Source organism: Nomia melanderi, chromosome 2, assembly GCF_051020985.1.
Source record: "Nomia melanderi isolate GNS246 chromosome 2, iyNomMela1, whole genome shotgun sequence".
Lineage (NCBI taxonomy): Eukaryota > Metazoa > Arthropoda > Insecta > Hymenoptera > Halictidae > Nomia > Nomia melanderi.
Window position 1 is genome coordinate 12,560,970 of NC_135000.1, and position 27,796 is coordinate 12,588,765.

At 37.6% G+C, this 27,796-nt stretch overlaps 1 protein-coding gene across 5 annotated transcripts in view; it reads right to left on the reverse strand.

Moving 5' to 3' along the window:
• kn (EBF transcription factor knot) overlaps positions 1–27,796 on the reverse strand; it is a 114,407-nt gene that overhangs the window by 49,564 nt on the left and 37,047 nt on the right. For all 5 annotated transcript variants that reach the window (XR_004235763.2, XR_004235764.2, XM_031985255.2 and 2 more), the window contains exons 5-6: positions 23,677–23,750; positions 23,105–23,173 (exon numbers count right to left, since the gene is read on the reverse strand). Coding sequence is in view for 3 of the 5 variants with exons in the window: in XM_031985255.2 (XP_031841115.1) it covers positions 23,105–23,173; positions 23,677–23,750 (143 nt within the window). In the remaining 2 variants the exon portion in view is untranslated. The remainder of the gene's footprint in view (positions 1–23,104; positions 23,174–23,676; positions 23,751–27,796) is intronic.

Genomic DNA, 27,796 nt, shown 5'->3' on the forward strand with positions numbered 1-27,796 from the left:
AAACTTCCGAAAACGACGAAAGAAAGGTATAAATATCAATTCAAGAAATCAAGAAAATTAATTGAACATCTAAAGAAAAAAGTCCGATGAAGAACCTAAAACGTAAATTTTTCTTTGACCACGCGTATCGTTAACAATTTGTGAACACTGCGGTTATAGTAATTGAGAGACATCATTCGGCATTTACTTCCGCGAACACGTGCCTTTGTTGTTCAGATTGACATGTTCCAATTTCCCGGTTCGGTCGTGTGCGACTCATTCCTGGAGGCGTTGCCTTACTTCAGCTTACCCGGAACATTAACGATAATACATGCACATAGCTGCAACAAATGCCGCATAAACCATAGCACGATCCACGTGGCAGCATAGGCGCAGAAGGGCACAGATGGTCGCCCTAGGCACTTACCAGTTACCACCACCCCGCACGGTACCCCTCCGGTCAAAGGGATCTAAAGGGCCTTGGCTGGCCACTAACCGTATTTATTCACGAAAAGCGGCACGGGGAGGGGTGACTGAATTTACCGAGCCATCAGATATAAGTCTTGCTTCGAGTATGAGAAGCGTCTTAACACCAATGAAGCCTTTTACAAGACGGTTCAACTTTGATCTGTAATCGCGTTGCATCTCTTTGGACTCTCCGTAAAGGAGATAAGTGTTTTCGTACCTTCTTAATCTAAACGGTTGCACTTGTTACAATCAAAAGGTTATTATTATTTTAAACTAAAATGTAACTCTTACTTGTTTAATTAGGTGTTTCCAAATAATGTGATATTGAGTTGAAGCTTTTAATGATAATTTTGAAAGACGCTTTTTTTCAACGAATAAAATCTGTTTATTATACATGATTCACGGAAGAATCTAGATAAAAATTTACGAAATGAAGTAAGCATGATTCGTAGTGTACAAGTATAGTAATATATAAAGCGTAACGTTTTGTTTTTTATTTGAGATCTTGAGATTTAAAAACGGAATATCGATGATTTTGTAAATTTATTAAATTCAGTGTACCACTTCTAATCAGGACAGATATGTGGTTGAGGGTAACCTCAGAGTGTAAGATGTTGTTTCTAATAACGGTACGAATAAGCGAAATCCGGTAAATTTTAGCCGTTATTTAATAACGGCAGGACAGCTATGACAGATAGTAAAGGATATATTTCTTTACTCCAGTGTGTTCTATCACGTACTGTTTAACCTCTTACGTGTACATGTGAGCTGGTACACATACCTGTAGGAAACCCTACATGTACCAGATCACCACCGGCAAGTGGCCAGAGCAACAGATAAGTTTGATTTATTTTAATTTCTCACCGGCAACGCAATGGCCTTTCGTTGGGATTCTCGTGCTCCTGTGAATTATTGCCAAGTTATTTTCTAGCTGGTATTGATTTACGGTCGGGATTTCGGAGTATCGTGGCCACTTTATCGTCGTTACAGGTAGGTAAACACGTGTACAAGGGGTTGAAATGGCTGTCACTATTTGAGAGGAAAATTGTAGGATATTTTTCCGCAGAACTGGAAGGAATTATTGATAATTTAATTATAGGTGAGGAGTTGTCAGAAATGGCAGCGATGTATTCGAGTGAAATATCTAATAAACAAATACAATTGATCGATTGGACTGTTTCAACAAATGAACTCTAGCGCCTGGCTTGTTGGATGGCTGTTGTAATTGAACTACCCAAGTTTTTTTCGTACAAATATAAAAAAACTATTTCTATTTCTTATAGGAACACTTAATAGAAGTATAAATTTATTATTTTTATAATAATTTTTAAAATATTTGTATATTTTTCTAATAGATTTAAAATTATATTTTGCTATCCAATGTGCTGAAATAAGTATTACATGATCAATAATCTTGTGAATGAAAAAGATCAATTTATTTACAATTTCATTATATAACAACTATTATATTGTACATATACAAATCAGATAAAAAGGATAGAATCCATAGTTCAAAAGGTTAAAATCTTGTTGGTCTTTACTTCATGAAAATGATAAATAATAAAGTACATATAGAACGGTAAATATTTAGTTCTGAATTTCTATTAAGTAGTAACAGAAGATTCTAATTTCTGCTACGCATATTGTAATTAGTACTAACTATAAAATATTGTTAGCAAGTTTTGCTCGAAGTTTTCTATGATCGCGTATATTATTACACCTATAAGAAACCATTCAACCTATAGAAGATCAATTACAGAGAACGCGATACGAAAATAATCGAGTGACTTCTAGCTACGTAATTAGTATTTCCGAAATAGATGTGTATTAATTGTATTACTATGTCAAATTTGAATCCAAGTACCGTCCACTATTTTCGGTTACCAAATTCGAAGAACAGGAGAAGATTCTTATGTTTATTAATAAAACCTGCTATAATCATCGTAATTAAGTTTTAAATGAACTAATTTATTCGCATTGCAAAATTAATAATGTAATCTTTTCGAGACTATACATACTTCACTTCCACTTTTATTTTAACTCATTAATAGTGGAATTTCCAGACATTAATAATATCATTTCTTAATAAGAGTAAATTAATTTTTAAATAGAACCAGTTCATTATCACTAACGTAGTTTACATTATAATAGTTTATCTTCTTCCAATGAATGCCCATTTAACATTGTCGAGATCGTTTCGAGTCGATATCAACTTGATTATAGCGTTCAACCGAAATAGCGAGCCTGGAGACGGAATAGCAAGGAAAATAGGTCGTATAAATTCTCGTACGTTCTACAAGAATGCGATTAAGATCCTGACAGGTTCTTAAGCACGCGGAGGAGCGGATGCTACTGCTAATATTCTTTCCGACTGGGGTCTTAATTTTCTTGGAATTCATCTCGTCTCACACCATTTGGCAGGCAAAGTAAGCGGAGAATTAATCGGGACTTAATTACCAGGTTAGGCGGGTACTTGTTGCAGTAAAGCGAAGGCGTCTAGTGTACGAGGCGTGTTAGGGTGCCGTAGCGTAATAAGATTCCCTTTAATGGCATTACACGCCTCATTGGGACTTGCCAAGTCCGAAGTTCCCGCGACTTTACGCTGTGTTTGACTTAACCGGAAGTTACCGCCTCTCCCGGCCGACCGCCGCGCGAACGAAGTCGAACCAAGAGGTTTAAGTCTCTCAACGGATTACGAATTGTCGACGGGACGTCTTAGAACTTGGTCGAATAATTCCTAAAAATATGCAACGTTATAACGAATATTTAAAACGCGACGAAATGTTTTCCACACACAAAGGAATATCGGAATTTCCATTGTTCGCCGACGCGATTCTTCATCGTTTCGAATAAATACGATTTCAGTTGATCGGTTTCGAGTCGACGATAAAACAATACCAATAGTGGTTCGAAGATCGCAATGCCGCGGTACCAAGAAACGTTCATAAAATTGACGAATGTACATTGCATGAACATAAACTTCTCAGTTTGGTCGCGATGATCCATTAATGAGGTTTCTTCGTTTGCTCGGAATTTGCGCCTAATGCGGCACTGCGATTCCATCAAACCACCCGTGCGATGTCCAGCGCATCCGGCGAAGACGCCGAAACGAAAATCGTATTTGGACAATTGCGCGAAAAAGCATGTCAGTGCGCTGATTAATTACGCCATCGAAGCGTGGTCGGATGAGGGGCAGCAGGCGTAAGAAAGGCATGTTGTCGGTCCGCCAGCAATTAATTAAAGCGTCACTTGAATTTCCAACGACGGACGAGTGCCCACCAACGAAGACGATCAAAGCTTCATCTCGGCATTACGATCTGGCAGGCGGCTGTCGGCAGGCGCGAAGAAGCCGCGCACGACGTCGGTCCGCGTTCGTTCTGTGGCCCGCAAAAACCGCTCGGATGGAAATCCAGGTGTTGGGTCGCACAGGCGCATGGTTGAGACAGTTCTGACCCACGGGACGGGTCGGCGTGACCATCGGTTCGGGAGTCGACCTTAAGCGGTCCCTATCTGGATTCAGCGACCGTTCCTAAAGTCTCCGTAGGAAGTCAGCAGGGGCCCGGCAAGAAACGTTCAACACACATTTAATAGCTTAATTTATAATTCTCGCCGCAAGAAGAAGAAGCCCCGGTGAAAGGCAAAAGGGACAGAGAACAGAGAACGGAGAGCAGACAGCAAAGGACGGAGAAGGGAGAGGCGAAGCGCAAAGCTGACGAAAGAGAAGGCGGACCAAAACGAAGAAGAGGATCCGCGGATAAAGTTAGACGGCCTATAGCAAGAAGAAACAGCGAAGAGAGAACACGGATCGAAAGAAGCGCGAGGCAGAGGAGCAGAGTTACCGAGAAAAACGAACCGCGGACCTGGCGGAGGGAGAGGGAGCATACGGAGATTGTACGCCTAAGAAGAAGAAGAAGCCGGTGGAAAGAAGATAAAACGGAAGGAATGCCGACGCCGCCGCTTGCACCGATGGAAACTGTTCGACAATGCGGTGCGACGATCATGGACCTTTATATGGAGCGTCGTCCCCGTGGGTGGTCCTCCGCAGGACGTCTTGCCAGGCGTCATCCCGGATTCATCGGGACGATCGGCGCGTTGAGAACCACCGATCGCTAACCTAGAAGGTAGCGGAGAGTGAGATCGAGCCGGGACGCGCACTGAATCACTCATCGTGCTTAGATGTCGTTGCTGTTGTCGTTCGTCGTTCACCGTACCTACGGTCCGCCGGAGAGGCGAGCTATTAACTCGCGAGCACTGGTACCTCATAGCATTCTACAAGGCTACATTATTTACTACACCGCTACTTGTCCACGTAAAGTTATTATGGAGCATCCTGACGGACGCATCCACTCTGTCCACTTTCATTCAAACAGATTTTTACGATCGGAATCTCAGATCGGGATCGTTAATCGGTGCTCCCGGCATTCTTTGCAACCGGCGAGCCGGGTATCATCCCAGATTTAGAAGGAAATCGGTTTCGCCGACGTATCTGGTCGTTTACGTAATCCCGCGCGGAGAGTGTGAAAGCATCGATGGCATTCCGGCAGGCGTTCGACGTTTTTCGGAATGCCGCGCCGCGCCGGTATTCCGTGACACGGCCAAGCGAACCGTTTCTTACTTATGTAAGACGGCTGTCGATCGAGACTCATGAATGAAGCCGATGACCGATCATCGGGAACCCGGCCGCTGGGTTACACTACTCTTTTCCGCTTTGTTTGGCCAAGAGTCGCCGAGCGGTAGAACAATGGCGGGAAACGAGCGGAGGGAATAAAGTAGGAGGAGAAAAGGAGAGAAATCTAGCGAGCCGTTCCCTGAAATCCGGCGATTCTTTCGGGCGTCTTCGGAGATGATATTTGCTCGGATCAATCCATATGGTCACCATGGCAACCGGTCAGCCTAGCTTGTCCACCCCCGACACCCAAAGTCTGGAAACCCGGCCGGCCCAACGAATGGACGAATGGACTCGGGGGTGCAGTGCCGATGGCCGATGGTTCGAGGGAACCCGCGTTCCGCGAAGGGTGGTCACCAGCTCTCGCTGTACTTTCCTCGCCAGGAATCTTTGTGTCTGTGGTAACAATTGAATGAACGGAAATGTGTATATGTATATATATGTATATATCCGTGTAGCCTGATCTCGCCACGTTCCGCCGTCCAGTTGTCTGTGCGGCCTATACGGATTCGATCGAACAAAATCCAATAGAAGCAAATGTATTCATGAACCGTTGTTTACGAAACTGTTCACGTAGCTCTTTCGTCCCTCCTGCTTTTGGAGAATCTCTTTTTCCTCCTTCCCGTGATCTCTTTTCTTCGACTACCCTTGGTTTATCCGTGGCAGGTATTTGTCATTTCCTTCCATATTGTCGTACCGAATTCATTTTGTCAGGGAGGATCTTATTACAGTGTATTTCTTAGTCAGCACTTTAATGTACGTTATCGATACGTTCATCGAGTATGTTCAATACGATCACACGCAGAAGCAAATTATGAATCGAAGATCATGTTTCGTGTATCAGTCACTATATTATATCTCGAATTTTTCTTTTTTTCCAGAAATGGTGTTTACGGTAAAACTTTTGCATGATACGCGTGGATGTTTGGACGATTCCAACGAATAGGGGAAACAAAAGCGCAACCCGGAACGTCTCCAATTTCGTACAAGAAAACCGGCTACTGGTTGTTGTCAAAATGAAATTAGGCAATACGGACGTCTCGAGGAGCGACGGAATACCCGGAGCGTGCGTCAATAGATGCGACGGACTATCATCTGTAGATACTGTCGTGAGAACCTCCGCGAGTATTTTACATGCAAATTTATAGAGATCCTTCGGACACCGGCGTATCGAAGGGAGATGTATCCTCCCGGGACTGAAGACACCAGGACTAAGAGCGCTTCCTTGTACTGTCACTCTGCTCTGTTCGAATCAATCGCATAAATCTCGACGCATTGATCGTCTCTTTCGGTAACGCGGTTGCCTCCGAAAAATTTGTACCGGCTGCCTTTGCGCGAAAAAATGTGACAACAATGGGATGCCGTTATTTACGTGATTAGTGAAATATTCGGCTTTAATACTAAAACTATTAGACGAGTTAATGTGATCCATTATTGGTTTCTTCTTTTTGCAATTATGAAAAAGATAACAGATGTTTTTTTGAGAAGTTATTAAAGATATTGATTTGCCAATGCGCAAATTGAACTGTAAATCAACTAAAGTTTCAGTAGATGCACTTTTCGAGTTTCTGTAGAGAAATTTCAAAAATTCAATCTAAGTGTTAGTTTTAGTGTTATGGCATTCTAAGAACAGAAAATTGTAGATTTAAGCCTCTAACCGTGTAGACATCAAAATCGCATTTTATTTTAGTCTTCTATTAATTTCAGTGGTAAGGCTATTATCGTGTCGCATTGAATTTTTAGCGTATCTGAACGGTATAAACAAATAACAGCTTGGTATACAGATAATAAAAACACTTTTACCGTAATGTGTTTCCTGTATTTTAAATATTTTAACAATTAACGATTTCCTTTCTTCCCACTTAATTCAATCTCTTTGCATTGCGTTAGAAGCCTGTTTAATATGAACATATACAAGGTAAACATTTTGCGTGTGATTTTCTACAGAAAAATAGGAAAATCACCTACAGTTAGATCAATACGGTAAACACAGATTAAGTCTTCAAATAGAGAGATTTTACTAGAAAATATTAATTTTCCTATCGTTAGTATTTTCCTAAATTCCTATTAGGTGCATTACATTTTCTATTAATAGAAAAAATTAACTCGACTGTCATACTAATAATCTGCGTATCGATGGAAATTGAATAAACAAAACTTATGAGTTCCTTTCCTGAGTTACCGATTGAAATAGTAATTCAATGAATCATCTAATTGCATAATACACTTCGATATTCTCCTCAGCTGTTACTTCTGTGTACTTCTTCATATTAAACCTATATGTATCATAATAAAATCTGGTCCCCTAAATTGCTTTAAATAAATGCGGTACCAATTAGTTTCTAATTTTCTTGTGTGAAAACATCCACTCAAAAAGTAATCTTCAAAAATGATACAGAAAAGTTATTATAACCTTCAATTTCCCAATATTATAATAATGGCAGACGGATCTGCTAGTTCTAAGAATTCGAAGGATGAATTTGTCGACATCTCGATACGAATAAAAATACGTCGATCGATCGAGCGAGCGAGCAAGCGAGCTTCGGTACGTGACAGATTGGCAAGCAACCGATACCGATCGAAAAAAACGTTTCGAGGTCGTTCGAAAGAATCCAGCGTTACGGAGCCACATATACCACAGCGCGACAATCGCGTTCACTATTTTCATCGGTACATGTTCGGGTGGGCAGACTACGGCGGAGCTGGCAGACGCACGATCTTGACGAGATAGAGCAGTGGATCATCATTAACCGGATGGCCGCAAAACCGCAGACGGCTGATTGACAGGCGCGCAAAGACTTCCCGTTTTTCCTAAACCTGCCTTTTAGTTCTCGGTACGGCGAAACCCTTCTGCGGAGCCGAGGAACGATATACGTCGCCCGATGATGAAAGACGAATGGAAGGGAGGAACGAAGGATTCCAAGGGGAGGGGGGTTCATGGGGTGCCAAAGAAAGAAGGAGGGTACCTTCGCAGTTCCTCGGAGCTGATGGACAGTCAAGAGGCGCCAAGCTATGCCAGCTATTCGACTCTTATTTTATACTATCTCTTCGACAGCTTAACGAGATTGTGTTCGTGCCCGCAGCCACGGGTGTGCGTGTTACCTCTGCATGCTACCAATAAACAGAGACGAATTCCGAGATGTCAATCAACTATTCCAGTACTTCTATAGACCTGACCTTTACATTTTCTCTCGCTAATTCGCGAGCTTCGCGGCCTGAAAATAACGCCTTCGTCAGAAATCGATCGACGCATCTCGTTATTTCTTACTATTTCGGGGAAACTATCATCTCTATGGGAGATCACAGGAGTAACATAGCTTTCGACGTTTATACCGTGAGCTCAAGACCGTAGTACTTAGTAATCGTCCACCCTCGACCACTTTCGACGACCACACGAAGGTTACGGATTTACTGATCGATGTTAAGGTTACCTAAACCACAAGTCTCTTCTAATTGAGACCGGTTTAAATTAGATTTAAAGTAAATTCTATACATTGAGAGTATTAATACACTACAACTGGATCATGAGAATTCTAATGTTTTCTGTTCTGGAGCTTGTGGCTAATCACGAGAATTCTCGGCTTTTTATTTGTTTGTGTCCGTTCAACAAAAACATACCGGGCACCTCTGGGTGAAGCTAGCAATAAAACTACTGGCCCGCAATGTGTTAAAATGGATAAAAAAATTGTCACTTTTACAAGAATTCCTTTTATTTCGAGAAACGACGATTCTCTTATTTGGAATTGAAGAGTGCCATTCAGTAATAACTTAATCGTATAAAAGGCATTTGCGTGTTCATAAAAGAAACTGAATACAAAGTAATCGGCCATTTAGGGGATAATGCATTTGATGACCAACAATCCGTGGATAATACGATCGAAGAATGGTTGACTAATAATCATGTGGACGCGACGCTCGAATGGTTGATGGGCGGCAATAGATTCGGACAATAAGATGACACGGTTGTCTCGTCGTGTTACGCATGGATTCAAAGCTCTCGAGGCATTAGTGCGTGTCTGGTGTTTAGAGGCCCTAGAAAGTAATTGAGTTGGCCACGCGACTCTTGAAGTGGCTCCCTACCAACGTGGCACAGCGGGTACCTCGCAGGCTCTTCTTCTCATTGCTAACCACCTGTTTTGAGCGGAACCCACTCTCCTTCTCCCCCGCCAGCTCTGCTCCACGCACTCCTTCCTTCTCCCGCCTCGATGTCTTTCCCTGTCGCTCCGATTTCTCTTCTACACGCGCGAGCAATAGAGAAAATAAATACACACGCGCGCACACGCTGGTCGCTCACTCGAAATTCACGTTGTCTATTGTGCGAAGAGTTTGACATACGGCCGACGGGCGCCACCGTTTCCGAACCCTCAAAATAATGCACCTCACCACTCCCTTTACCCGTTGTTGTTGTCATTCTACTACCCCGTATGTACCGATGCTCCCTTGCGATCTGTTTGTTCGCTTTCTTTATCGAGATAAACGGGTTCTTCGGTATGCTCGTGTGCCTTTACTTTTAAATCATATTCTATTAACGGATTATTTGCATATCCTGTAGCGCCCGTTCTTCGATTTAGAAATTGACAAATTTAATTACAACGCATTGACGAGACAATGCTTTTTATGTGCATTGTGGATTAACGTTCATTCGTGGTTTCACGTGGTGAATCAGTTTGGGAATCGAATGGAGGACGTTGGATATATTTAGATCCAAATTTCATCATTTTAAATACTAGTCTGAAAGTTTATGTCGAATTTTTGCGTTGTTTATCTGTGATTGTTTACTTCATATTGTCGTTTCCCTTTATTTATTTAATTTTTATTATTATCACTTACATTGATTAATATTGGTGAAATGAAGTGGTAAAAGATTAAAATGGTTACGGATTTCATTTCATTGAGAGTTGTGTTATGCATAGTTTGTATTCAAAATTAATTCCATTTAACTTTCTACTATATTTTTTCAATATGCGTACAGTACAGGAGTGTAACGTTATGCTATGTAGTCTAGTTCTTTGTTTGTTCATGTCGCATATGTTATCGTGCAAAGAATACTTTCACCAAGAAACCTTCGGAAAATGTTTAAAATGTTTCGCTACAGATATAGGTGATGAGATATTTTATCCCGCTGATCAGTTCAGTGGCAGATGATAATGATACAATCACGAAAAAAATTTGTTTGCTCCGGCTAAAAGATTCTTGCAGCTGCATTAAGTTTACAGATATTTATTGTACCGTACATTCGATTGATTTTAGAAAAATAAATGTTCGTTCATATAGATTTTAATAATTGCGGTTTCAAAACCAGAATTTTAGCGATCAAAATCGGTTTAAAGTTTTGCCAAATAAACTTTATAAAATTCAGTATCTGTAAAATTTGCATGTTTCGTAAACCTAATATTAATGTCAGGTAGTTATAGATGTTCTCAATAGAATGCATATTAAGAATAGAATTGACAACGACAGCCATGCAGAGATTCGACTGGATAAAACTGTAATCAATTAAAAAGAAAAACGGATTTTAATCTCCATGACAATATATACAAAAGAAGTTAACGTAATTGCACATTATATTCCGATCCATTGTATCGAACAAACGTTGTATTTACTTATTATGTTAGTTAAATAGAATTGATTCATTATTCCATTATAAAAGCAACACCGCAGAACGAGAACTTCGAAATTTTTATGATCATATCAGTCAAACGTTCGTAAAAACATTTTCTTATTTGTTATATGGACCGCAACAACTATTAATATGACTAAACGTCTTTCTTATGTAACAATCAAACAATGTAACATCCACACATGAATAAAACGATAGCATCGAATGTTTAATACATGAGTACTTTTATGTCAACGTTTTCAATTATCCGTCCAAATAAGACGAATTCATTTAATTCTAAGAAATTGTTCGTATCACTGAGAACTCCTCTCTAAAACAAAAGGCTGTCGTCTAACGTCAAACGATTGTCGAAGCGTCGCTTCACTCAATTTCCGAGTCGGCATTAGGGTATCTTGAAATCTTGGTAGAAATAACAGAAGATAGGATAGACTGGAGTAAGAGATCGATTTCGTAGAGCGAGAAGAGGAAGGAAAGGGAGGCAGCGCCGAGGACCGAATGCCATTTAGAGTCATCCACCGTGTCTCAATCTAGAGGCACCCTTCCAGCCATCGGCGAGCCGTGACGGTTGGCATCTGTTCTGCGGGCCAAGACCCCAACGAGGCAGGCAGAAGCAACGCCACCGGCAGCATATAACGCTACAAAATGTCAAGGGTCCCGTCACGACGTCTATATGCGTTCGAACGCTGAAAATGATTCTCCGTGCACCACGCTACTCAACGTTTTTCCGAATGGTTTCACCTACCAATACAGAGCCACTTCCATCACGCTATAAGTGATTTGTCACATGGATCTTTATTGACTCTGGTTTATTTGATGGTTTTATTTCTAAGTTTGGATACGATTATGCAAGAATAGTCAGGGTTAAAAGCATTCTTAAAATTATTTGAGATAAAAATGTAATTTAAAAAGCTAAGTCGACATATAGACAACATTTGTCTTAATTATTGCACAGTTTCATTAAGGGGTTTGTATGAGACTTGAATCCTTTTAATCCTTTCGCTGCCTGCAGCAGAGGTGTTTCATGAATTTACTCATTGCATTCTTTGTAAAAGATATCTCCAACACTATATCGTCTATTTAGTTGCGAGATACTTTGTTTGTATTGTGGTTAAGATTTATAATATAGAGTTATTACTAAGAAAGAGATAAAGAATGAATTTCATTAAATTGATACCAAAACTATTTTAAGTAAAATGATATAAATAATGCAATAAATCATATTTTACTTCAAAACATACTGTCGCTTAGAATAATATACTTTTTGCATAGCAAATGAAAACGTTACGTATATGTAAAAGTTATATATACATACATATATTTTCAAATAGTAAACGGTAAGAAAAATTAGTAGACACTTGTCATAGTTAATTAAAAAAATTTTTATTTATGAAAACAATGACAGGTATTTGAATCAACACTTGTGACTTTTCATATAAAAAAAATCCATTGTTTATTTTTAAAACACGAGCTATAAGAAGTATCACAAAGATATTATAAAAATAACAAACTTCATTCAAAAGATGTCATTAACTTTGAAGATATTTTTAGTATAGGTTTTGAACTCTATTCTGAAAAAGGTGTTTGAACATTTGACTACGATACAGGATTTCTTCATATTTAATCGAAATGATCAGTTTGACTAATTTTTCAATAAAAATTTCATAGAGAACACTTGAAGAACATCACATTCGCATAAACGGATTTCTGAAAAATCACCGTTTACAATCTTCCAAAGTGTACGTAACCCCTCAGCACGGAATACATCGGCAGTTACGAATAATAGAAGTAGATAAAGTAAGGTTCAGTTGATAAAAGCCAGAGAGAAAATTTCGAAATGACTTGAGCTTTGGCAACGACGGTGGAAGAAAACTGGCAAGTGACGGCAAGAAAAAGAGAATGCCACCACCTTCCAGGAAGGTAGATCGATGGCGATTTTTCACTCACTTAGCCCGGCGCGCATCAATATGCATTAAGCTGATCGGTTCTCCCTATTGGTTTCTTCTCTGAAAGAGAAAGAGAGACGAGAAAGCTGGATGAGTAGAGAGACCCGGACCGTAGAAAGAGGGTGATGGAAGAAGTAGGAGTTCCCTCTTCCTACTCTTTTGCTTCGACGAAACAGGAAGGGAATAAGAAACAAGCGCTGTGTGGGAAGCTGTTAAGATATTCTTCGAAAATAAGGATACCGTATCGAGGTAATTCTCGGTAGGTAGAATAACCGTAAGGGAATCGAGCCGAAGTCTCAAGTACGACTAAGATTCCGCGGCTCTACGACACTCCTGGGTACATTTTGGTATCTGCTATATAGGCTCTTCTGTAGTCACAACGGAGGATATGCCCGCCACTTTTCGTATATACAGACGGTGAGCCAATCAGCGTCCACTTGTGTCAGGACTTCTGAAAAGTCGTGAGTTTCTCCCTAGAACAATGCGATTTTCTCGCTTAAACTTCGAGTGTCGTGAATTCAAACGATTACGAATTTATGCGAATCATTTCTTGCTTTTATATAGACCGTTTAATCTAAAAGGCATCGATGTGCCAGCAAAATGCACCTGTTTCGTTTGAACCTCAAGCGACAAGGTGAGATTGCTTCTAGTTTCGACTTTGAATGTTCCTGTAAAGAATTTTTGATTGAACTTTATCGTTTTAATGCTAGAAACCTCGATAAACTTGTTTGTATGACGCTTTTATAAAGACATTAGTATAATAAAATAATGTAGAAATACTTTTCTAATTAATACTTTATCTATGTTCACCTATGTTACACTAATTTTTGCAAAACGTTCTTAAAATTTAAACAAAGACATTTGATGCTAACAAAATATTTGCTAATGTATTGTTTTGATAACTAAAACTACGCAAATGACTAGTTTGAGCTTTATATTTCTATAACTATTTCAATGATAAATATATTTATTTAAAAAATCGATGTTTTTCTTTATATAATGAAATGAATATCGTACAGAAACTTAAAGGAATGTGTTCTTATACGCGAATGATTTAAAACGCTCGGTGGGTTCGAGTGTTCATCGAATGGCGTCACCCTCGATGATTAATGATGTCGTTGTTGAAGTTGTTGCCACCTTAGAAAAGCGCAGGGTGCAAATGTTTGTTTGTGTCAAAGTCGTGCCAAAAAACGCACCAAACGTTTTGCTGAAGCGATTCCAGAACCGATTTCGCTGATACATAATGGATCGACAGGGGTTAACTTAGCATAAGTTTTCCATTAGCAGGCTGAATAGATCGAGATATCGATAATATCCAATATAGATTCCAGTCGTATTTCGCGAGTGAAGCGTGTGTTTTAGGCGCCTTTCTCCTCCACGGGACCCCCGCATATTTGTTGGTATCGAAGGAGGTATATTCCGGAAATTTTTTGGTGATTCGACTAATTGGGCGAATTTACGATGGAACCAAGCCATCTTTGGCTTCAAAATACCTCCGCTTTCCTTTGTTCCCTAACAATCGTACCGAAACTCCTCAGAATTTCTAAATTTCGCATGAAAGAACACGACGAGGTACCAAAGACCAGTTGAGCTTCAAGTCGACCGTTGAAACCTTTAATTTAACCCTACCGCGGCCGAACGATAAAAACGTTTAATAACCGATTGCTTTCGGATTAGTAATTAATTCTGATACTTTTTGCTTTCCGAAATTATGTTTGACTCGAATAAATTTGAATAATATACCCTGAACGGATCGCTGTCGGCGCACGACCATTGTGATTCGCTTAATTTTTAATCCCCTAACAGACTTGATCGTACTTATCAGCTTCAATTTTCCCGGGGACGAAACCGAAAAATAATTAGCCGCGCAAACACGGCGTTATATATTGGCCGATTTCCCACTCGAGCGATCAGCCGTTCTTGTTTTCTGCACGGGAGCGTGTGTACGCACTCTCGTCCATTTATTTTAGGGGTATATCCGGAATGGAGGGTGTAATACCCCAGCAATGGGGTCCCATATGCTTCGCGTACGAAAACGTGTATCGCCACTGAGTATGTTTTGATTTCCCTAATAGTCACGGTAGAAAAATAGTGCCTCCAGAACCGGTCAAGCTGAAAAATGCTGACAAATGTGAATTCGCTTCTTCCGTCAAATTCAACAATTATGGAGCAGCCAGTGCCGAAATGTGTGGTCACGTTGAATCGATTATATCCAATTGTCATTTCCAAAGTTCTTTTATACATTTGTGATCTGTAGTTGCAAATAAAAATAATTTTCAATACTTTTGAGGACTGTAAAATACAAAAACTCAAGAAAATCGGAATCAAGTAAGAAAGTGAACGATGTTTTATTAATAATGTAGAAGAATGTTAAAAAAGTATTTTAATTAATTTGATCTGATAATGTATTTTAGTTGAACATTAACCCTGGAAAAGCATAGATCAAGTCATGCGTAACACATAATAAATTTAGAATCTTGAGTGACTTGGCATGGCGTCCGGCGGCGGAGAGTTAAAACGAGAAATGTATTTTTTTATTATAACGCAAGAAGAATTTTTGTATTTTTGGTACAGTGCTATAAAGTAACTTTTTAATCTAACTGACGTTAGTAACAAATGCAATTTGAATTACACATAAAATCATTTTTCAAAAATAGAGGTTTTTTGCTCGTGATTTAATCGATTATACCATTTCATATAACGATTAGAAACATTTAATTATTTATATTGCGGTTTAAAATTACATTTCACAATAATATTCTTTAAATGTTTAATGTATATTTCCATTCAGTTTTATTATTTTGCAATTCAGTTTTTATTCATAAGTAAAGCAAAGTTCTTATTTACTTATGTACCTATAACCTATAACTTAGAATTTATTCATACGCGACTTAGTTTTAAAACAATTTTGTACAAAATATAGAATTAGAAGATATACGTTTAAAGAAGCCTCGATTCCTGAGGAACATGATTGATTAGGTTATCACGTGAATCAGTAGATAAGTTATACAAAAGTACATTTACCAAATTATTTCTTAACAACAAATCATGTCATATCAGGTAATATTACACCCTTCTTTACACTTACTTTAATTAATGTTTTTATCATACCCTGAATATTTTCTCCTTTCAAATGTTTGCCACATAAAGTATTAAAAGCGTCATGAACGATTTACCACGTTCTGGAGTTGTTTGCATACATATCCCAAAAAACATAGTACAAAGCAATTTCCTCAAACTTGTTCAACCGAATGAATAAGCTTTCAAAAATTCGTGGAACTGTTGACATGGGTAGTAGTCGAAGAAAGCAAGGGGCGTAGCCAGCTAAGGATAGTGGGTGAGAGAGATTTCCCACTGGATCGTTTGATTCGACCAATGAATGGCAAGCCCATTTCAGTATGCATCGTATACGTCGTTTACTTAATAAGTTTTCCTTATCGATGTGTGTCATCTACGAGCAGGCAGTAAAGACCCGTCATTATCGTCCCTATCTTGGTAATAGTTTTCATCATTTTCATTCAGACTACCAGTGCGTAACACATGCGGTACTTACTCGTTAGGTGGAATAGAATTAATATGGTGCGGTCTAACATGTGTTGCTGATTACACACACTTTCACCTGATTAGCTTTTAACAGGACGTCAAAACGTTTCCGGTTCTTGCGCCGTCAGAGGCGTGCGAATTCTACTCCTTGATATAATCATTACATTCATTTTTTTTATTCCCTTTGTGAGTTTATGGAACTCTTGATCCAATCTAATTTAGTTGTTATTAATCAATTTCAGAAACTAATTGTTGTAGATCGTTGAGTTCGCCTTCTAAGCAGCTGCCGTATGCCGACAGAGAAGCATAAAACTCTATTTAAAAAAGGAGAAGTTTATCTTCATATATCGTCAAGTCCGTCTAACAGGTTTATAATTAGACCGCCTTTCTTTAAGCGAATTTGAATCTTTAAAAGCTTAATTAGAAAAATGGAATTACAATAGAAAATGGTTTTCCTTAATAAATATTATAAAACCTAGTATGGTTTGGACATTTTATATATGTTTTCATATCGTGTGCATTCCGTGCAATTTTGTAGTTCATAATTTCTCGTAAATGCAGAAAGATCCGGTGCCAACTATAGTACTAAAGAATTATTTCTGTATCTACTGCAACCCAATGAAACGATGTAATTTGTCAGATTATATATGACTCCTGTTTGTTGAATCTGCGAAGTAAAATATAAGTAATCGAATTTTATTATATTTACTATATTTTTAACGAGTTGGGAACGCCAATTTTGAATAACAAATCACCCATTGCCCACCGACGGAGAGTAGGTGCGAGATTCTCAAACTTTAGATAAACATAAATATTTGTTAATGTGAAGACGTAGCATTTATTTATTACTTGAAAATTTGTTGTACTGAAATATTACAAAATAAATGATAAATAATAAGCACAAATTAAATGTGTGATCTATGTATTTTTGAAAGAATTAGTGTTATCGCACGTTTTCATTTATATTTACGCGATTAGAAGTGATAGCTATGTTACGATTCTCTTTTTTATTCACTGTTTCATAACTTTGAATTTTCCTTATAAGAAGAACCTTCGATCTCTAAATATCAAGGCCAGGATTTCTCATTTTAAATGCAAACAGTAACTAGGAATTCACAAAAAAGAGCAATAAGTTTAATAAATGTTGCAGTAACAAATTAACAATACAATAGGAAATAATAGTAATATAAATACAGAATGTTACCTGCTTTAAATTCAAATATTTTCAACAAAATAACAAACGAAGATGAAATTATTAAATAATCAATAACATAATTTAAGAAAAAAATAAATTACTCACTCCAAGTATATAATTTCAATTTTTGTATGAAATACTTAAAAAAATCTCTCTCTGGTGAATTTAAAGTAAAAATAATATAGTAGATATCGTTGTAATTTCTGTGGAATTTATGAATTCTTTGCGAATCCTGAAAAATTAAAAATAATAGAAAATTGAGCAGCATTTATCGAATGAGTAAAATTTAAAATTAAACGAGATAATCCAGGTTAAAATTAATAAAACTAATCTAATATTCGAAGCATCATTTTTCCAGAATTAAAACGACAAATATTTTCGAGCGCACAATACATTAAATTGTTGTGTAGATTTGAAACCTGAAAAAAAATCTGTAAAATTTTTCAACGACGCGAAAATAGAAATGGTTGACTGCCCTTGATATCGAATCCATACTGATGGAGACTTGTGGCAAGGGTACGAGACAACGTAGCACGATTCGGCCAAATTTGCATGCATTAACGCCACAAGCGCGACTGATTGACAATCCGTGTGTCATTGTGACATCGGCCAAATCGCTCGAGCATCCTTCACCAATCGCAATCAATTAAGGTAACGATTGATTGTTACGCGTTTCGACTCGATGAAGGGAATATCGCGAGTCGGTATTTACGTGGATGATAGACGTGCCATTGAAAACCACAATAACACCAACGACGAGGGGTCCGCTTAAAACTTTTCCCTATACATATTTCATTCTTCATTTCACGGTGTTTTTGTAGAATCCGTTTCCAGTAATATCTTTTTTGCTTTCGTCAAAACAGCGATTACGGTTTACATGGATTACAGGAAAGAACAAACGTCTACATCGTCACACGTTTATTATTCGAATAATGATATTCCTTAGAACTTGTGAATTACGAAAAGTATTCCAATCCAATTTTAAATATTTCTTTACAAAATTGTCATATAAATTTACTTTACAGTTTTCAGGTATATACATTAGTATTTGTAAACAATAACAAATCAAATAATGAAAATAGTGTCGTCTTTTCTGAATTTACATGATGTGTATTATCTTTCGATAAAATAATTCATATTCAATTTGTTCTGTCAAGCATAGTGCACTGCAAATATTTACAATAACAATCTATTTTCATTATCTTCGTAATATTCAACAACACGAAAGCACACCAATAATATGTTAACAAAAGCATATTTACTTTGAACTATTAAATGAATCAATACATTAAATTCAATATCGTCTAATATAAATTAATCCCTTACTATCCAACCACCCTTATAGTTTTCGCAAGTATCATCCAAAAAGCATCGACGTTTCTAAAGAGTTCCACTTTTCACACCCACTTGTGCATTCCATTATTTCAGCGACGGTAATTTGTTATCGGCGACACAGCGGTAATAAAAATTTTTCCAGTGCCTATCGACACCCCGTACAATCGCGAAATACATCCTACGTATTCCCCTTTCACGAGCGTTCATCGTGGTATTAATCGGCTCGGCTGGCATTTCCCCGTGAAAAATTCTGCCGCGTCGTCCCCTCGAAGAGACCATACGTCCAGGGAAACGAAACGATCGTCGTCGTGCGCCATCTGAAATGGAATCCGTCAAATTGACTGAGGGTATAGCGGATAGGCGCGTCGCTGCGTTGAGGGTCGCGGCTCGAGCGAACGGAGTGGACCAGGTTGCGCGCCAACGGAGGGCATGCGAGGGCTATGATCGATGTCCCGAAATTAAGGGCCTGCCCACCGAGCAAAATAAAGTTAACCAATCGGACCGACGACGAATGGCCCGCTCGGCCTTTATCGGCCTCCCGTTCCGGCCCGTGTCGCAACGACCCGATGCCCGATTTTTCCCCGGCGCTCCGCTGTTTTCGAGAGGGTTGCCGGCGCAGCGCGACGCGGCGTGCCGATTGCAATTGGAGAAAGAGTGATACGGGGTGGAGGGGCGCAGTGAATCGCGGAACTGGCCGCGGACGAGGGAGAGGATTTTCGTAATTATGGAACGGCGTTTGTCCCGGGGGATTCGTTAGTCGACGGAAGAGCCCCTGGCGCTGTACGGCCACGACAATGCCATTTTAATTATGCATGTTAATTGGTTTCCGAGTCCGGCGTAATACCGCCTTCTCTACGACTATTCTCGCCGCGCATCTCCTCGTCACGTGGCTGATCGATGTGACGTGTCGATCGATCGGTCGATTAAGCTGTTTCAGTGCTCGTGGATGTTTTCATTAGTCATTCAGCGCTTCGGCAGAATAGATGGGTAACACGAAATGCGTTTCTAAGCTTTATTGTACTGTACATCTTGTCAGATTTTCATCTGTGCTAGTGATTCGAAAGTGTTGAAGGATGTCTGTATATTTTAGATTTTTATGCGATTTTCTTTGGCCACCATTCGTCACATTCTACATTAGAAACTAGTTTTATTTAATTATTATATGAACGAATTGAGCGTCTTATTTATTTTTCTGAATTATAAGTTTCAGTTTGACCAAAGTCTTCTTTCGTTGGACATAAATCTATTAATACCTTGGGGGTTTTACGTTAGTGATGATAAAAGGGTACACTTGTGATTAGTTTCAGTGTTAGAAACGAATGAGAATTGGTAGATAAATGTACAGAAAAATTATTATAAACTATGTTCTCTTAAAATCTCTGAGAAACAAGGATACTAAATTCATTCATGCTTGCATTCTATTTTTTAATACGAAGGCATTAAGGAAAATATTTCTCTAACAGTGCAATCCAAGTATGGATGGTCATTGTTGTCGAGTTTCCTCTCGTTTCACGCGGATTGTTCCCTTCAACGTTCAGCAAGGGAGAGTGATAGGGTGAAAAAGTGGCCATGTTTAGATAGAAAATCCGCTTTTGCTTTTGTTCTTTTTCTAGCCAGATATACACAATTGATGGTGGTTGCGCTGAACTTTCTGCACAGTTGAGTGAGCATGTCACAATCGACCAGGGCTGTCTCAATCAAAGTGGCATTGATACCCTTCGCTCATTCTCCCGATCGGGCCCTCACGCTCTGCATTGCGGTTTTGTTCGAGACCGAAAATCTATTAATCCGTCGATGTATGTGTATATGTATATTCCAGCAAACAACACACGCACACCTCACTCCCATATGGGTCGAAGGCTAATTCTAATGGTCAGGAAGGCAAAAAGCGTTACGAAGCTTCGATTCCCAAATGACCAATTTTGTGTAAAAAAATGGGAAGCAGTTATAAAAATACTTACAAACAACAAAAATGTTGCTTCTTTATTAATCTGGTAAGATTTAAATTTTTATAAAAAATATTTGAAGTAATTGAAACTTTACACATATTTTTAAAAAAATGCAGTGGATATAAAAATCTTGGATTATTTATGACTTATGTGTTTAATGTTATTAATTTATTTAATAAAATTCATAAACGTAATATTGAATAATAGTATGAAAAGTATGTCATTCTTATTGTTTCATAGTTATGAATATGTACATGATGAATAACTTATAATTTTTTAAATATATCGAACCATAGTTTATTTATGCATTAGAAATAATTATAAACTATCCAGTTTAAACATTAGACTTATAATTTTTGAACTTCATCCTTTAAATTGCGTGAAACATCTTTCAATGAAGTGTACAGGTATATCGATTTCCATAATTAAAATCAAAAATATAAATAAGAAAAATGTAATTATATCTTTTCGAACCTTTCTTAAGACCATTTCACTATTAATATAATACTCATATTAAAAGATAAGATTAGAAATATTGATGACATATATACATGAGTCCAGTAATTTCAATTACATCAATGTCATTCCACAAAAATTAATATTTCACGTGGAGTATAGCAATTATAAAAATCAGCTTAATGGCCATCATGAACGTTATTAGTATAAATACGTGATAAACATAATCCGCATGCTAACTCAATCCTCTAATCCTATGGATCGTTCATTTACTCTATGTCCGGCACGATCCACCGCAAACCAAGTTGAGAGACGTAGTCTAGGGTGGCGCTCGATGTGACACGCGACCGCAACGTTGCTGCATTTACATTATATCACGGTTTATACGATGTTACTTAGGTGCGTGCGTGCCATGTGCCGAACCAGCATTTTCGAGATTAATTTTTCTAATGCTCCGTTAAACAAGTTTCACTTCGTGTCATTTTTTCGTAGCATGTGTAATGTATTGACGTAACCGTCTTGTTTCGAAGTATTACCGGTACGGTTTCAAAAGTATTAAAATTCGTAATATATGTAGTTACAGCGGAAAACAATTATTTTAGACGTTTACAATGTTTTTACAGTGTATTAAAAAATATTGCGACACCGATGTTTCAGGGTAGCTACAGTTTTATGTTATAACTGGTGCCACTATAATCAAATAAAGCGCCTCGATACAGGTTCCTCAAACTACGAGATCCATTTCCTGGGAGGCTATAAACAACACCTATGTCGGTGCATTACACTTAAATCCTGGAGGTGCTGATGCGAAAAGACTGCTAGGCGTAGAAAAATAGTTATGTGCAAGCCTAGTAGGCTTTACCCGTCTTCTACGTGTAACACATATCTTCTCGGCGAGGATGAAAGCTCTGAGACACCGTTGTATTGAAAACCGGAGGTTGAGCACCTCTGAGCACAAGATGTCCTCCTGAAGACTATCTCGGCCTGTGTCCCGCGGGAAACCTCTTCCTTCCTACCGTTCCTATCTCAGGACACTCTATAGTCTATTCAGATACCAAGCTCACCCTACTACTCCTATGTTACGTTGCACGTATATGTACGCATGTGTCTACGTGTGTATGTGTGTGTATGAGACTGAGAGAGGTGAGGAGAGACTAAGAGAGAAAGAGAGAGAGTGAGAGAGAAGAGAGAGAGAGAGAGAGAGAGAGAGAGAGAGAGAGAGAGAGAGAGAGAGAGAGAGAGAGAGAGAGTGTCTGTATTTCCAAGGACAAGCAGTACCATGTAGAAGGTGGTGGAGGTATAAGTACGCCTGAGTATTCGAGTGCTCTTCTACCTTGCAGCCTCACCACACCTCGTAGGAAACGTATTTTGCAAGCCTAAATATCCTGGGTTTCTAGTCGCGACGGTATGCGACGCTATCTTGCAGGTGGGTACCTTCAAGAACGAGTTATCTGGACCCTTATTTCGCAGATCGTTGCGACAGATGATAGGAAGGGTAGTAAACTGATATCATAGACGTCGACGTTCCAACGAAATCGGTTTCCGCGTGTACTTGTTCCTTGATGTTCGGTTAAAAGCTTCGCATGTTTTTCGTATTTAATGAAATTCGACGTTTCAATGGGATCTATCTATTTTTCATTTTGCAGCTGAGATCTGCATGTTGAGCATTTTATCTGATTATATTTTGGTTGCTAAGTACCCTAACGTGACGGTAAGAAGTGAATAATTGTGGCGCAAGGGCTATAAATAGTGTAATTGAGTTGGATAATTTTCTGATTAATTGCGTAACAGACCCAACAATTTTAAGGAGGAACCCGAAGGATTGGATACATATTTGAAAAGGTACGAAAGTACTAAATACTGTTATATATAGTCTCTATATGTTTAATTTGAAAATAGAGACGAGTATTTTATATTTGAAAAAAGAAGAATGTTAAGCAAGTTACTTACCGGTCGATGATCACAGGGTCGCTCGGTGTTTCATTCCTGTTCCCGCAACTTTTTTTATCGCAACACCGACTGAAAAGAAATAAAATAGACGGGTCAGGCATTACTATGCATAATTTTCGAAGGCGACGCAATTTTTTTTTAACTGAATTCGACCATTGGATCCGGAGGGGTCAGAACTTTCGAGATCGTCTAAAAACTACCGGAGCCCTTGAGACTTCCAAGTTTGGGGGTGGAGAGTAGTAGGACCAAAGTCCCATGGGTCAATGAGTCAGCCACCCCTGGAGAATGACTACATCCTCGTGTGTTTCGTTACGTTTGGGGTTTGCTAGCGCAAGGGTGGTTGCTTGCATAGAGAACGGATCTTTTCTTTGTGCATACGTTCGGAACAGTATAATTGTAAAATGTATTTTTTTAATACAAATCTCTAAATAATTCGTATCTATTATTTTACTGAATCAGAGTTCAAATATTTCAGTTGAAGTATAACTCAGTTAAATTATAACTCAGTCAAAAAATTGAATCCTTTTGATTATGCAGAACTACGATACATTTTCGTGCAAAAAAGGACTCACCTGCACATCACCTCGTGCGTCAGAAGGACTCTGCACATTTCAGGATTCTTATCTTGTCCCTCATACATGATAGCCTAAAACAATAAAAAATATTTTAAGTTAAATAACAAATTTTATCCCATATAAGATTGATATTAAAATTTTCTATTAGAAAATTGTACTCCCCTATAGGGGTACGTATTCTAAAGAAATTATCCGGGTCATTTAAAGAAAATGATTGAATATTTACGAAAAAGAAAATTGATTACATTTGATTCTCTATTGCACCAGCTAATTTAGAAACTGATAGGAAACACGAAATGTATTGAAGAACCATACAGATTACAGATGCAGGACGTCAAGTCCTCTGTAAGACTGCTAAGCCACGGTCGGCCTAAATAAATCCTTTAAGCTTCCTTCACGACCTTCTGATTGATTTTTATTTAATGACAATGCGTCGTTGTCCTCTATTCATGCTTTTACTAGTGGGGAAACGAAACGTGGATTAGCCATTGAATAATAAAACACGAATGGCCGATTTATCTTTTATTTTGACGAAGAAAATCTTTGAAACTATGTGTATAATTTTAGATCTCTAACAAGTGATTTTTAAATGTCATCTATTTAATTCCTTTTACGAAATTATTTACTTCTGAAGAACTATTGATAATACATTTTTATTAATACAAAATTGTATTTCTAGTACTAGAGTACTAAAATACATTATTCGAATTAGTAATTAAGATTTCACAATAATATTACTTTAAAAACTGTCATAATTTAATCTTATTCCAATGCAAATCTACATTGATTTTCTCCGAATGCTGAATAATGTTGAATAAGCATAAAATGTTAAAAGCACATAAAATAATTTCAATTAGTGTTCGTTGCGGAAGTCCAAACGAAAGTCAGCTACTCAAACAACCGTGCATATATATGTGCGTCAGGCACGTTAATCGTATCAGTTTAGTAATTTATGTTCAAATTCCATTCATTCTTCTTTGCGTGGAACGACCGAAATTGCCGGAGTTTGCGAAGAAGCGATAAAATGTAAATACCCTGAAATACAGTATCCCAGGGAATTCGTCGAGTTGACGTCGGTATATACTCGGTATGCGGGAGTAGTTGAACAACGGCAAACGCCGTGCCGGTAACGATATGAAATACATTTCGCCTCGGCAGTTAGGTGCGACTTCTCGAGCAGCATCAAATATTTATACGAACAAAATAACCGAATTGCAGCGTAAACGAACCACGACGATGACTGTGTGTCTGACGGTAGGTAAATCAGAAACGGATCCCCCCGGCGAAGAAAAATGTCGATTCGAGCATATACAGGGGCGAGAATACAGAGAAGGAGGGGAACGGATCGAGGAGCGAAAGAGGAAAAGTACACGTTTCTGGTAAAAGGAAAGCGAAAGGACACATAAAATGTTACGTGCCTTTTGACTATTACGGCTTTTAATAGTTGGAGAACATGCGATCTTATTTGTACCGAGAATAATTAACATAAGTGTCTGTCTTGTGCGCATTAACCCTAATTCGAAGATACGGAAGATGCCCACTGAACAAGTGTATTCTTTTCTTAAAGTTTTCGTTATTTCTTTTGTTATAAACTAGTTACTTTGTTGTATCGCTTGTTAATGATGTAATAGTGAATGTGACCGACGAATTGAACAAAATCATTTGCTTGCTAAATATTGAATGCATTATAGCTTCGTTTGTCTACTCTTCTGTTCTTCTCTTTTTTTATGTTATGTATTTTTGTATGCATATAGTGCATATGCCTACCATGCCATGAGAACATCAAAATGTATTTTCTAATACAAAATAGAACGTTGAACAATACTTTAGTTGGAAATTTTTACTATCTATGGAATCTTTTAATACATACTTGTCGATGTTAAAGTGCACTTTATTTTTAAAACTAACATCTGCAAAAACAAAATTTAATATTTTCATTTGATAATAGTTAAACCTGCCATTTGAGAATATTAAACTTTATGAATTTTTAACAATTGTTATTTTTAGCCATTCAATGTAATTAAAAAGGTAGTTACTAAATTACTTTGAGGTTTTAGGTAAATACAAACATGTATGTAATTCTTGTGAACAAAAGAATGCAAATATGTTAATTGACATTTTTATGACAACAGATACATTATAACAGTGCTAACATAAGAAACTATTTCAAGAAAAATGTAATAAAGTATTCTTCTAACACCACTTATAATAATAATAATAGCAATAACAAAAAAGCAGTGATCACAATATAATAAAATATTCTAACAAATTAAACTGTATGACAAGTAGAACCAGAATCTGACGTACTATATTTTTTCTAATATTTAAAATATTGAAATGAAACATTGAAAATATATATTTCTCTGAATTTATGTACATAATTGTATTATCTCATTGTCCGTAAAAGTGTGTCAGCTCTTGCTGTAAATAATACCTCTCCCTATTCAAAATATAACGAGGGTTTATTTATTAACTCTTTGTATTCCGAATTTCTTTTGCATTTGTTCCTCGATAATTCTGTATTATTACGATATTTTATTTGAAATGCATTTGAAAAGATAGGTAATTTTTAGAGAGCAGTGTAAACGATTCTTGTTACTAATAGCAATTAAAATAATAATAAATCATAATAATAATAATAAGGGTTAAAAAAGATTTAAATTTATATATGAAATAAAAACATTAATAAACGTTACAGGATTGTTTCAAATTTACAAGAGCTTGGAGATCTGTGTACCGTATAAAAATATAAAATCCTGATAGGCTTTTATTGAAAACTGAGTTGCAGCTTTCAAAAAAACTGATAAATGCCTTCAAGCTTAGTATATACCATTGCTTGAATAATCCAAAGTGTGCATATGCGGCCTGTCTATAATAATCGTTTTTTATACATACAACAATCATCGGCTGGGTAATGTAGAGCTTGTGATATGCCATGCGATAGTATTTGCTCAGAAACCATTACCACTGGTATGACATGTGTTGATTTTGCGTACCTGTCGCACTTATGGGCAATTTCAAGCAATTACTTTTTACCACATCGTTCATTCCCGTGAAACGCTAACTCCTTGTTTGTCTTCATTGGTATTAGGGTCGACAATGCTGCTTATCGATGATGTACATGTGCACATGTATATATATAAAGATCGATCGGTAGTTACTTTCATCTGATGTCAGTTGTAACCTAGTATCGTGGATCTCGTTGAACCTATAAATGATTGTACTCGACTTCCATTGTCAACATTGATACTAACAATGCAAGTTACCTTGTAACTTATGGTCAAACTATTCGTTTCGTTTTCACAAATTTCCATTCTATTCAATTATTGAGATGTACGAGTTTTAATAGAAAAAGTGCGTTTTAGTTTCTTGTACTAATGTTTTATACAAATTTGTACCAAGTGATCTATACAATTATTTTCCAATATTGATGATATTTAAAACATCAAAACAAAACGCGTTGTAATGAACAAAATTTTAATTTCCATATAGTAAGGTGTAATATTTTAATGACTAAATATATTGAAACTTACAGTGGGAAGTTGAAAATATTATTATGAAAAATATGAGAAATGCTTTAAAAGTGAGAGATAGAATGTTGATCTTATAATATGAGTAATATTCAAGTTATGCCTTACTTAGAGCTACGTCCGATTATATCCTAATTACACGTCAATTAAAGTTCAAGCAGAAATATCTTTAAGTACAAGGTATGTGTTACGTATTATGTAACAATCTTAAAATGTTGAACGCAAGAAGCTTCAGAGAAGATCGTAATTAACGACAAAACATATTGATGATTGAGCGGAGTTTCCTTGACAGCACGTTATATAGAGAAAGGAATGGAGGACTGTACTATTTACAGATGAGGAAGGATTTACTCTCCGTGAACTAGATGGTTGGTCATCTTGTTTTCACGATTGTAAGAAAGATTCCATATTTCAAGCGAAATGTCAAATGGAGAAAGGAATCATCGTATGGGGAGAATTGCTGGTGCAAAAGTAAAAAGAACCTAATCTCGAAGATACTCGAATGTATCATACTTGCTGGCAAAGTGATACAAAGCAAAGAATTATATTTTCATCTTTCCTGTCTTGTTTTACTTATTTTCGAATCT